The 13,012-nt window shown below is 41.9% G+C and overlaps 1 protein-coding gene across 1 annotated transcript in view; it reads left to right on the top strand.

Annotated features, from left to right (window-relative positions):
- Nucleotides 1–13,012, top strand: part of crhr1 (corticotropin releasing hormone receptor 1) — a 38,548-nt gene that overhangs the window by 14,958 nt on the left and 10,578 nt on the right. Inside the window, exon 5 of the mRNA XM_012872112.3 lies at nt 9,814–9,896. Within this exon, the coding sequence (XP_012727566.2) occupies nt 9,814–9,896 (83 nt within the window). The remainder of the gene's footprint in view (nt 1–9,813; nt 9,897–13,012) is intronic.

Below are 13,012 nucleotides of genomic sequence, written 5' to 3'. Positions count from 1 at the left end.
TAGAACAATCTGAATGAAGAAACCAAAGAATCACAATCAATCTTTACGTTTAAAAGGAGAATAAAAGCTGCTATGCTGAGTAAATATGTCAGTTATGCCTCATTGTAAATAATCATGTCAAATCTTACGTTTTGTTTTAAGAGTATACAGAAAATAAACCTAATGTAAAATGTGACTTTCAGTTTTGGAGGACAGATATTTCATTTTGTTATCTTTGTTTTTGTATGTATAGTTTGATGCGTATTGTGTTGTTGTTAAAACTTTTGTAATTTAAGTTCTTTGTAAATGTATAGCTTTAGATAAAAGGGGCAGATAACATAAGATTATTCTTCTTTCTGCTCCTTTCATTCAGGACTTTAGAATGTTTTATGTGTTTTATGTTTAATGTTTTGTTTGAACGCTGAATGAAATACAAATTTTAAATAAACATTAAATAAATTAATGTTTATGTAAGTCACAGTCAGAGCAATTAACTCCTGTTTCTCCAAAACCAAAAGTGTTTGTAAAATCTGCAGATACCAGAGATGACTCGAGGACAAGCGCGCTTGAACTCAAAGACCCTTTTTAAACTTATTAAGTTCAAATTAAAAAGCTTCTCATGTCGCAGGCTCAGTTATCCACATCAAACCTACAGGGACATGCAATCCTGAGCCACTCCTGTAGTGTAAGATCTCATTTATGACAAGAGTTTTACTCTAAAGTACACCATATCCTAGAAACGTACAGTAAAGATATACAAGGAAAGTATGTAAACAATATAAAACGGGAGAAAGAAACTGATAAAATACAAGTATGCACATAAATAAAGATATAAATACACAATGTTTAAGTTATAAAGAAGGTGGGATGTCTATATATGGTAGTGATCGTTCTTTGTGTGGCTTGCCAGGGCTGTCGTGGTTGAGGAGCCTTACATAAAGGGTAAAACCTCCTCCAGAGCCTCTCAGTTCTCACCATCATGCTGGGATGTTTGTTTGCCGTAGGTCAGAAGCTGAAACTTCCCGTTTCTGGGTTCTGAGGCGTCTCTGTGGCCCCAGATGGCTCTGCCACGGCTACGCCCGCTATAGGTGTCACGCAGAGAGGCCAAACCAGATCGGACGCTGCTTGATCGCTCTCTGCGGGGTTTGCAGTCCCGTGCAGCGCTGTGACGCTCGCAGTCAGCATGTTTTCCACTGTAGAAGGCCCAAATTGAAGGTTTGAAGGGCAGATTTGCCTTTTGTGACCTGAGCTGGGATGTGTGTGGGCCAGTTAAGACGGTCCATGACCTGAACGCGGAGGTACTTGGAGCTGTTGAGTCGTTCCAGTGGGGCTGATAGGTAGAACTGCAGTGTTCAGCTGTATCTTTTCCTTGGTTTTGCTGATATTCAGGTGAAGGTGGTTGGCTTACGGCAGGGGTGTCAAACTCATTTTGGTTGAGGGGCCGCATTCAGCTTAATCTGATCTCAAGAGGGCCATACGAGTAAACTCATTGCAAGATTAAATAGAACTAATAAATGTGGACTAGTTGTTGATTTTTATATTAAATTAATTTCACTTTTACACAATATATTATGAATAACCTCAGCGTTTTTAAGAATAGTATGTGCAATTTCAACAATACTTTTACTCAGTTAAACATTTACCTGTGCATTATGCATAAGAACTGATCACAGTGATTGTACAATGTTGAAAAACATTCACATTTTTTGGAACTTAAAAACACTGTCCTGCATGACAAAATACACCAAACAGATAAAAATTAAGAAATGATTTAAATTTTTCCACACCTGAAGCTTAATCTGCTAATTAAAATACAGCATATAGGAACTGCATATTTTCAATTAAACGAAGTACATGTTTTTTTCAATAATTGTTTTATCATTCTCTTTCTTTTATCTCCTCTTTCTTTCACCTTTTCTTTTTTTCTTCTTGTTCTTCCTTTCCTCTCCTACTTTCCCATTGTAGTGTCCATATCATTTGAGACATTATCCGCATGAATCATAATAAAACTATTCACATTCATAAATCAAGCGGAGCACTATGGCAAAAGTAGTACTGCTCCACTTATGAAAGTCAAATCTGATGAGCTCTTTTTGGCATTAAGACAACAATTCGTATTGCCACATTGTCAGACAGGACACTGGGCAAAAATATATATATATATATATATATATATATATATATATATATATTTTTTAATAATCATAATGCATTTAGCCACAGGGCCTGACTAAATTGTTCGGCGGGCCGGATACGGCCCGCGGGCCGTATGTTTGACACCCCTGGCTTACGGGGTCCTTCACTTCCTCCATGTAGGCCGTCTTATTGTCTTTGGAGGTGGGACAAATTGGGGAAATGGTGGATCTCCTGAGGCATGCAGGCTTGAGACCTGTTAAAAATGTGAGTGAACCCAGTTGTCAGCTGGTACAACCAGTTTCTCTGGACTGGCCTTGAGATGCCATCAGGACCTTTGTTTACTAACTTGACTCTAGCCAGATTGATATCGCTCCACCTAGCTTCACTCACATCCATCTGGGACCTCTCCCGTTGAGCGTGATTTCTCCAACCAATTTTATTGTGCAGCCAATCAGGACGCAGCACTGCAAAAACAGAACTAAAAATAAGTAAACTTTTCTTGAAATTACTGTATTTGTCCTTGATTTGAGCAGGTAAATAAGATTATTTGCCAATGGAAGGAGTAATTTTACCCCTAGAATAAGATAATTAGATATAATGCACTTGAAATAAGTTGATGGAGATGAGTTCTTCCTATTTTAAGTGCAAAAATTATATTCCATTGGCAGATTATCTTACTTACCCGCTCAAATAAAGTAAAAACACACTCATTTCAAGAAAAGTTTAACTTATTTTAGTTCTGTTTTTGCAGTGAGGGCTGGAGTTTCATAGATGTGACGTAGTGGAGAAGCGACCGTGGAAAAAAAACAAACAATGGCGGCTCGCATCGAGGAAGCAAGCGTTAACATTGATGCTGCTATTTCTTCCGTGTTGTCCAATCTACCTAATATTGTTTCATTAAAAGAACATCAGAGAACGTCTCTGAAGGCTTTTGTTGATGGAAACCATGTTTTCGCCCTTCTCCCGACCGGATTTGGCAAGTTTTGTTTTCCAGGGCGCGTCCGCGGCGGAGCGGTTAGCGTGAACCAAATTAGGAGGCCTTTAGTCCTCAACGCGGTCGGCCCGGGGATCGACTCTGACCCACGGTGCTTTGCCGCCTGTCTTCCCCCCTCTTCCTGTCAGCTCACTGTTAATAAAACGCGTGCCACTAGAGCTGCAAACACATAAACAAAAAAAAAGTTTTGTGTTTTCCTGCGTTGCTCTCACAGCGTCACGGGTTAGCTTCGGTGTGAGTGGTTGAAATAGCACGTCGATAAAGATGACAGACAAGTGGCAAATCCAATCATATGCAAGGATTTTTAATAAGGTCCAGCCTTCTGAAACGACATTCCTATGGAGATGTTCCAGATGGATGAGTGGAGCTAGACGGAGCGAAAGTCATCTGGCTAGGGTCAGGTTAGTTGTTTACCGCCTCATGAACAGATCTGTCGACGCACAGATCGGTTTGTAGTTGGGAATGTTTGGGTGGAGGTGGTATGGATGATCCGGTCTGCTAACATGATTATGAAGGTACATCTGTAAACTCAGCTGAGCCGGGTCAGACCAGTGTTTCATTTTCTTTTGTTATTGAACGGTCCTCAGTTAGTTTTTGTTTGTATTCAGACTGACTCGTGGTCACTCTTCCTGAATTCTGGGTGCAGGACGGCAGGAGTGAGCCCTGTGTCAGAGAAACAGGATGTTTAGTCCTCTTAATGTTGCGCTGGAACTTGCCTCTGACCACGAGGTTGTCCGAGTTGTTCTCCTGGAGCTGAACATGGACCAGTTGAATGTTGGGAAGTCGGGGTCATTGTGGGCACACCATCTGTCTGAGACATGCTCCAGCAGGTTTACCCCGGTGTTTCTGGGTTCGAGTCCTGCTGCTGTTGTTGTTGTGGTTGCCGCCATCCTGGACTATCTGGGATCGGCAGAGATAGATCGACTAAGCGAAGGTGTTGAACGACGTCCAAAAGAGTTTGAGATGTTCTCCAAGTGTTTACAAGAGGAGATCAAAAACATAAAGGAATGTGTCTAACTCCAGAAACGCCTTTCTTGCTTCAGAAGTGTTTTTTTTTTTTTTTATTCTGAGATAATTACTTAAAGATTGGACAAAATAATTTCCCAGCTTGATCCAGTTTTAGCTTCACTCACTGCTTTTCTTTAACCTCTGAATGAATCAGTTAAAGAATGAGGATGAATCATTCCGCTAACAATCTGCGGCGTCTTTATTTTCTGCTGCACCTGTCGTTAGAGACAGAAAATGCTCTTTGTAAGATTGCCATAAAAGCGTCATTATAAACACATTTCCCCAGCAGTGGTTTAACTCAGTCCTCACAAGGCTTGGCGGCACGCAAAAATTTCAACCTTAATACCATTTTATAGACTGTTGCAACATTTTCTAAAGGTTTGGGGTTATTTCTGGTTAAGGGCAAGAAATATGGTTACGTACAAAATGCCAAACTTAACATTAACCTCATTGATTAGGACAAAACCAACAATTAGGGGATAATTCAGCCCTCATTTGAGTATCACTTCCTCGTTAGCAAAACACAGTATAGTTTACGTTAATATCCTTTATGGAAGAATGACATTATTTTATTTTAGTAGAATTGCTCTGGTGAAGGTCACTAATGATATTCTCAAGCCACTGTGGGCTTTCATTTGTTTTTGATAAATGATAATAAAAATGTACAACTGAGAGGCAAATTATCCATCTACGCTAAAATAAATTGTATTAAACAACCAACAGGCAATGCAAATAGTTGCCCAGGACAAGTTCTGCCTTTCTGGTTTTTCTGCATAATATTCTCTTTAGAAATCAACTCTTTGCAGCTCCTTGATGCTGCAAGGTTACTACTCTTTTCAGTATTGTTAAATCTTTGCAGTTCCAGGAGAAAAACTTGCAAAGACACATTCATATAAACCAAAAGACTGAAGGTCACAGATTATTTTTATGTAACATGTCTACTTTATTGGCAAATATAAGCCTCGGCTTGAGCCTATTGCTTTTCTGGTAAATGGTTGCACTGTGTTTCCTTCTTTTGTGATTAATTTACCAAATTAATAAATCAAATCCATCACATCAACCTGTCTACTTTGATGCCAGGTGCAATTTTGATTTAATTAGTCAGTTATGCATGTAAGAAACAGCCCCCACACTGCAAAAACGGAACTAGAAATAAGTAAAATATTCTTTAAAATGAATGTATTTTACTTGATTTGAGCAGATAAATAAGATGATTTGCCAATGGAATAAGATGTTTGCACTTAAAATAGGAACAATTCATCTTCATCATCTTATTTCAAGTGCAGGATAAATAATTATCTTATTTTAGGGGTCAAAATACTCATTCCATTGGCAAATAGTCTTATTTACCTGCTCAAATCAAGGATAAATACACTAATTTTAAGAACATTTTACTTATTTTTAGATCCGTTTTTGCAGTGCAGAAGTCGCCTGCTCTGGCACATGGTAGGCAGCTTCTCCATACGGTGGGAAAGAGGTGCATTAGGTGTCCAAAGTGCGGCCCAGGGGCCATTTGTGGCCCTTGAAATAATTTACTGTGGCCCCCTGCCACAGTTCAGCAATGGTAAGAAACTGGCCTTCCAGCAAAAGGAACAGAGGCAGATGGACACCTTTAGTAACTTTTGAAAGCTGAGGGATTTAATGAAAAATATCTCTCCTGTTAAATGGAGATTTTTTCTTTTATCAGCTGTGTTGTTTTTATTTCATGTCAATATAAAAAGTAGAGCTGCAAATATCCACCCAATATTTACTCAAGAACAGTCAAACCATTCGTTTGACTTGGTAAAATAGTTTTTTTGAAGAACTTGAGTTGAATAAAAAGCATTTCTTTTCCAATAAAATTGACAAAATTCTACCCATAAAGTTAGGGAACAGAAGCACTTTTCTCTCTTTTAGGCAAACTTTTGAGAGCATTTTTTGGAACTACAATAATTTAATATTTTCTACTTTGTTTCAATCAAATATTTCATATTTTATTTATTGCTGAGCAAATACAAAATAAAAATGTTTCACAGTAAATTTATTTTACATTTTTATTGGAAATAAAAGGCCCCCAGGTGTTTTAATTGGCCGAGTTTGGCCCTTGGTGCAAAAAGTTTGGACACCCCTTGGAGAAATGATGCAGAAAGACTGAAAGAAATAGCTTTACCTCCGGCTCTGGATGAAGTGCAGAGAATGCTGCAGATTAAATCCGTATATGAGGAGACTGCAGCGGTCCCTGGTGCGACCACTGGCTGAATCTCTCTGCATACATAACTCATATTTTAATATTCTGCCAAAGTTTACCTCTCAGTGTCACAGCTACAGATTTCTCAGCCACAAGGGCTGCAAACGTTAAAACTCCAGGCGAAGAGTCAGGAAATAGAAATAGAAATAGACAAAGTGAATGAAGAAATCCGATGTGAACGACTGACTCCCAACAATCCGATCATCAGAAAACGGCCCGGTAGTCCAGCGGTTTGATCCACAGCCACGTCGCTTTTAGGGGAACCGATGGGGAGGACTTCACACTGCAAAAACGGATCTAAAAATAAGTAAAATGTTCTTAAAGTTAGTGTATTTATCCTTGATTTGAGCAGGTAAATAAGATTATCTGCCAATGGAATGAGTATTTTGACCCCTACACTGCAAAAATTGATCTACAAATTAGTAAAATGTTCTTAAAATTTGTGTTTTTGTCCTAGATTTGAGCAGGTAAATAAGATTATCTGCCAATGGAATGAATATTTTGACCCCTAAAGATAAGCTAAATAGACATCTTGCACTTGAAATAAGATTATGGAGATGAATTTTAAGTGCAAAAGTCTTATTCCATTGGCAGATCATCTTATTTACCTGCTCAAATCAAGGACAAAAACACAAATAAGAACATTTTACTTATTTTAATTCCATTTTTGCAGTGTAAAATAACAGTTAGACATCCTGCACTTGAAATAAGATGATTGAAATGAATTGTTCCTATTTTAAGTGAGAAATTCTTATTCCATTTGCAAATCATCTTATTTACCTGCTAAAATCAAGGACACATTTTAAGAACATTTTACTTATTTCTAGTTCCATTTTTGCAGTGCAGGCGAACTTCTAATCCCCCCCCCCTCCCCTCCGCCCCTGTGGTGTAGAAACAACATCAGGACGATTAGGACCCAACTGAGTGAAAACGTTAGGATTAACCGTAAGGGAGGCCTCCACAGTCCTGGATGGAAACAGAACCGCTGCTGCATGCTGGCCCAGAGCCTCTTCATCCCTGGATCCCAGGCGGAAACGGCTAATATAACCCAGAATGTGTTCTACAGCAGCCAACAGCCTGGTGCTACTCCTGGTTCTGAGCAAAGAGCTGCTTGTTCTCATGCTCTGCTGCTTTTCCGTCTCTGCCCACGCTTCGGGATCAGAACCAAGACCAGGACAGTCGGCTATTGTTCACGCCGCTGCAGACGGAGCCCAGGTCCGTTCAGGTTCTGACCCTGTGGGGCACATCACTGAGCACCGTGACCATGTGAGCGCACCTGTTGAGCACGCAGCTGCAGGTAACGTCCGGATCTGTTGGACCTCCTAATCGAGAACTTCTACCTTGGACCAGAAGTGGCTCTTCTTCATTCCAGCTGCTTCACATTCAGCCGGAGGTCCGATTCAGTGTCGCCTGTAGGAACGCAGAATCTGCGAGGACCAGAACTGAAGGACCTGATTACACCTTGGAGTCCAGTTCATAGCTGGGCGTACGTCAGGCAATGCACTGCAAAAAACAGAACTGGAAATAAGTAAAATGTTCTTAAAATGAGTGTATTTGTCCTTGATTTGAGCATATTTGCCAATGGAATAAGATTTTTTGCACTTAAAATAAGAACAATTCATCTCCATCATCTTATTTCAAGTGCAGGATGTCTAATTATCTTATTTTAGGGGTAAAAATACTCATTCCATTGGCAGATAATCTTATTTACCTGCCCAAATAAAGGATAAATACACAAACTTTAAGAACATTTTACTTATTTTTAGACCCGTTTTTGCAGTGTAAGCAGGTTCTGACTCCAGTTTTAGAGGGACTGAATGACCTGTATTAACAAAAACTACGAGTTCTGAAGAACCCACATCAGGGACATCATCCTAAACCTTTATCCAGTCAATAATTCACACAGAGAGCTGGTTGGATATAGAGAGGAGCCGCGTGGACCCAGAACCCGAGCCATGTTCCTCCTCCTGATTCTGAGGTCTTACTGGGTGTAGATAGAAAATTATTTAAACTTTGAATAATTCAGTTTGAGATGCAGCTTGGCATTCCTGCTGCCAGAGTCACACTGATCCACTTCTAATCAGAACCTGAGTCCATCTGTAGGAGGTTCTTCAGAAGCTCTTCATCCTGACTGAGACCAGGCGAGGAAGAGTCTTTTTTTTTTTTTTTTTGCCGGGTCACGGGCCGCCCTGCGGTTTTCACTGACCAACATCTTAGACGGAGGAGGTTCCAGATCCTCGCTTCCTGCCAGCCGGCAGCTCAAAGATCAGCGCCGCAGGGAGGCTCGCCGCGGTTCGGTGTGTTACCATGACCGTGTTGGTGTGTGTGTTTGTTAATGAGTGTGTTAACGAGTGGGTGGCCATGAATATCCCGTCTAATTAGTGGTTTATTTCTTGATCTGACTTTAAAGAATGACTCATCTGTGTGTTTGTGCACGCACATGTGTGTTAGCAAACCCAGCTGGGCCCCTTCTCTCTCCCTCCATCCTCATCTTCATCACCTTCATCTACTCCCTTCAAACTCGCCGCTCTGATGTCATCGACCGCCTGTTCTCCGATTGGTTGCTGGCTCAGCTGTCAATCAGTCTGCAGGTTATTGATTCAGGCAGCTGATACCCCCCCCCCCCCACCCACCCCCTCTCATCCGGCTTACTGGGTTGGACCGGGGCGGTACCAGTCGGGAACCGTTCAGGGGTTGCCGTGGTTACAGAAGCTGCACACAGACGGCTGTGTTGATTCATCGGTGCATTGTGTGGGAGTTTAACACCAAACTGTGTTTCTGTGAGTGTGAGGAACCGATGTGTGAGAACACCGGGAACAAAAAAAAAAAAAAAATTAAACTTCACAAACACAGAACATGGAACAACAACCCAGATCGTAACCTAGAACAGAACTCGGTAGCCAGCAGAGTACAGTGTCCCACTAATACATGAGACGGAGCACGCCAGAAAACAACAACGCAGAACAGAACCGAGAGCAGAAGCTAGAACCCAGAACCGAACCCAGGAGTCTCCAAATAAAACAACCACAGTAATACAGGTCCCAATCTGGAATGAAGAACATACCGTTCCACCCAGAGAACCAAATGTGAAGCAAAAATCCAGAACTAGAACCTTTAATCAAGACCCAACAGCAGGAGTGGACTGTGCACTCATATGTAGTTAACTATTTACTTTGTTGGTTCCTCACCTGATCAACCTCCTCCTGTGGAACCGAGGAATAATGTGTGTTCTTCATCAAATAATTCATATTTTCTGTCACTGAATCTTTGGTCTGACCCAAAGGTCCTGATCCATCAGCAACAAAGACCCACAGAGGGAAAGGTTCAGTGAACATGTTGGTTTCAGACGGAGCAGAGAACTGCCCACTTTATTCTGAGGGGACAGGGCCTTACTGCCAGCTACTGGTGAGAACTTGTATCACTACAGGTTCAGAAAGAGGACTAAATGCATCATTTTCTGTTTGTTCAGACCGGGTTTACAGAGAGTGCCAATCCAACGGAACCTGGGCTCCTCGAGGGAACTACAGCCAGTGCACTGAGATCATCATCCTGGTGAGACGGATCAATACAAACACCAATCACACAGTGACTAAAACCCACACTGACCAATCACACAACTGACCAATCACACAACTAACCAATCACAGAACTGACCAATCATAGAACTGACCAGTCACAGAACTGACCAATCACAGAACTGACCAGTCATACAACTAACCAATCACAGAACTGACCAATCATAGAACTGACCAATCATAGAACTGACCAGTCACACAAATAACCAATCATAGGACTGACCAATCACACAACTGACCAATCACAGAACTGACCAATCACAGAACTAACCAATCACAGAACTGACCAATCATAGAACTGACCAGTCATACAACTAACCAATCACAGAACTGACCAATAATAGAACTGACCAGTCATACAACTAACCAATCACAAAACTGACCAATCACACAACTGACCAATCATAGAACTGACCAGTCACACAACTGACCAATCATAGAACTGACCAATCACACAACTGACCAATCACAGAACTGACCAATCATAGAACTGACCAGTCACACAACTGACCAATCATAGAACTGACCAATCACACAACTAACCAATCATAGGACTGACCAATCACACAACTGACCAATCATAGAACTGACCAATCACACAACTAACCAATCATAGGACTGACCAATCACACAACTGACCAATCACAGAACTGACCAATCATAGAACTGACCAATCACACAACTGACCAGTCACCACAGAGTGTTGTATTTATTGTATTTCTATTGGATCTTTTGATTTCGAGCTGAACTTGAACTCTAAACAGTGGCTTAGAAATGCCGTTCTCACCTTATGAAACTTAGAGCCCCTGCTCGGCTGCTATTGTTCTTCAGGTTTTTGACACCATGCCACCGTGTCGCTTAGCTGATAAACCTTTAGACCAGTTTCTGCTGTCCTGTGATGGATGGTAGACCTTTGACCTCCAGCGGTCTGCTGCATATATTCCATATACTGCTGACTAACATCATAGCAAGCAAGCACAGTGACATTTCAATAAATCTGCAGAGTAAACAGCATATTCAGGCTTTCTTGATGGAGCGGAGCGTCACCACGGGGACTTGTTGGGGAATGCGTTGACATCCTGGTGATGAGCAAGAAGTCGTTTCCTCAGAACTCCACATTTTGGGTCCACAACCTGCTGCTGCAACAACACATGTCCAGTAACAGGAACCTTTAGAGGAAAATGAGAACTTTTGACGTCTCACATGAGATGATCTGGTGATTTGAGTTGGGCATAAACAGGCGGTAAATCTGTAACAACACAATACCTGAAGCCCATTGATGAGGCTGATGAAGATGAGGCTGATGAAGATGATGCTGATGGAGATGATGCTGAAGAAGATGGTGCTGATGAAGATGAGGCTGATGAAGATGATGCTGATGGAGACGATGCTGAAGAAGATGATGAAGATGGTGATGATGCTGATGAAGATGATGCTGAAGAAGATGGTGCTGATGAAGATGAGGCTGATGAAGATGATGCTGATGGAGACGATGCTGAAGAAGATGATGAAGATGGTGATAATGCTGATGAAGATGATGCTGAAGAAGATGGTGCTGATGAAGATGAGGCTGATGAAGATGATGCTGATGGAGACGATGCTGATAAAGATGATGAAGATGGTGATGATGCTGATGAAGATGATGCTGAAGAAGATGGTGCTGATTAAGATGAGGCTGATGAAGATGATGCTGATGGAGACGATGCTGAAGAAGATGATGAAGATGGTGATAATGCTGATGAAGATGACGCTAATGAAAATGATGCTGATGAAGATGATACCTGATAAAGATGATGAAGATGATGCTGATGGAGATGATGCTGAAGAAGATGGTGATGATGCTGATGAAGATGATGCTAATGAAAATGAAGCTGATGAAGATGATACCTGATAAAGATGATGAAGATGATGCTGATGAAGCTGGTGTTGATAAAGATGATGCTGATGAAGCTGATGCTGATAAAGATGATGAAGATGATGCTGATGAAGCTGATGCTGATAAAAATGATGAAGATGATGCTAATGGAGACGAAGAAGATGAACATGAGGCTGATGGAGATGATATTACTAATAAAGATGATGAAGATGGAGATGATGCTGATGGAGATGATGCTAATAAAGATGATGCTGATGGAGATGATGCTAATAAAGATGATGCTGATGAAGATGATATATAATAAAGATGATGAAGATGGAGATTATGCTGATGAAGATGATGATGCTGAAGATGATGCTGATAAAGATGATGCTGATGAAGATGATATATAATAAAGATGATGAAGATGGAGATTATGCTGATGAAGATGATGATGCTGAAGATGATGCTGATGAGGATGATGCTGATGAAAATGAGGCTGCATGGACTCAAGCCTGTGAAACGGAGTGGATGGGTCCAGAACCAGAACGAGAACCAGGGGCCGTTCTGACCTCTGCTGGGGTCAGTGATCCAGTCGTTACGCTTGCAGGTCAGGTGGAGCGTTCAGACGGGATTAGGAGGTCCGGTTTGACGGACAGGTTTCCCAGAACCTGCAGCCCCGACAAGAACCCGGGTCAGAGTGGCAGACTGAAACGGGTTCTGTTCCTGTAAATCACCAAACGCCTCAGAAGGTCTTTGTCCTGCTGAGACAAATACTGTCCAGCAGATCTGAACCGACACACAGAACCGCTCCTGGACACACGCACGGAGCCAGGAGCCCGCAGAGGGAGAGAAGCGGCCTGAACCAATCAGAGACGAGTGTGAGCGCACGGCTCGGATCCAAACATCAGCGTGAGCGAGGGAACCATCTGGACCCTCACTCTGTGGTGTCTCTCTGTGTGTGTTAGTGTGTGTGTGAACACACGTCCGTCCCTCCCTGTGGGACCGTCTAAATGTGTCCTTAAGGGTTTCTGATCCGGACTGATGTGGACTCCTGTGAACAGGTGACTCCAGGTGTGGGTCGTCCACAGGTTGCTGCCCTGCTGTGTGTCCTCGCAGAGAGACGAGGACCGGCTACGGTGTGTCCGTTGGGTTATGCATCGTCTCTCTGTCCCACTGAGGCAATCTGTTTCCTTTTTCCTGCTGCCCTCTGATTGGACGGCAGAGCTGGCTGTCAG

This window comes from Fundulus heteroclitus, chromosome 16 (genome assembly GCF_011125445.2).
Source record: "Fundulus heteroclitus isolate FHET01 chromosome 16, MU-UCD_Fhet_4.1, whole genome shotgun sequence".
In the NCBI taxonomy this organism is placed as follows: domain Eukaryota; kingdom Metazoa; phylum Chordata; class Actinopteri; order Cyprinodontiformes; family Fundulidae; genus Fundulus; species Fundulus heteroclitus.
Note: the sequence above shows the minus strand (reverse complement) of the source record. Positions and strands in the feature narration are given on the sequence as shown.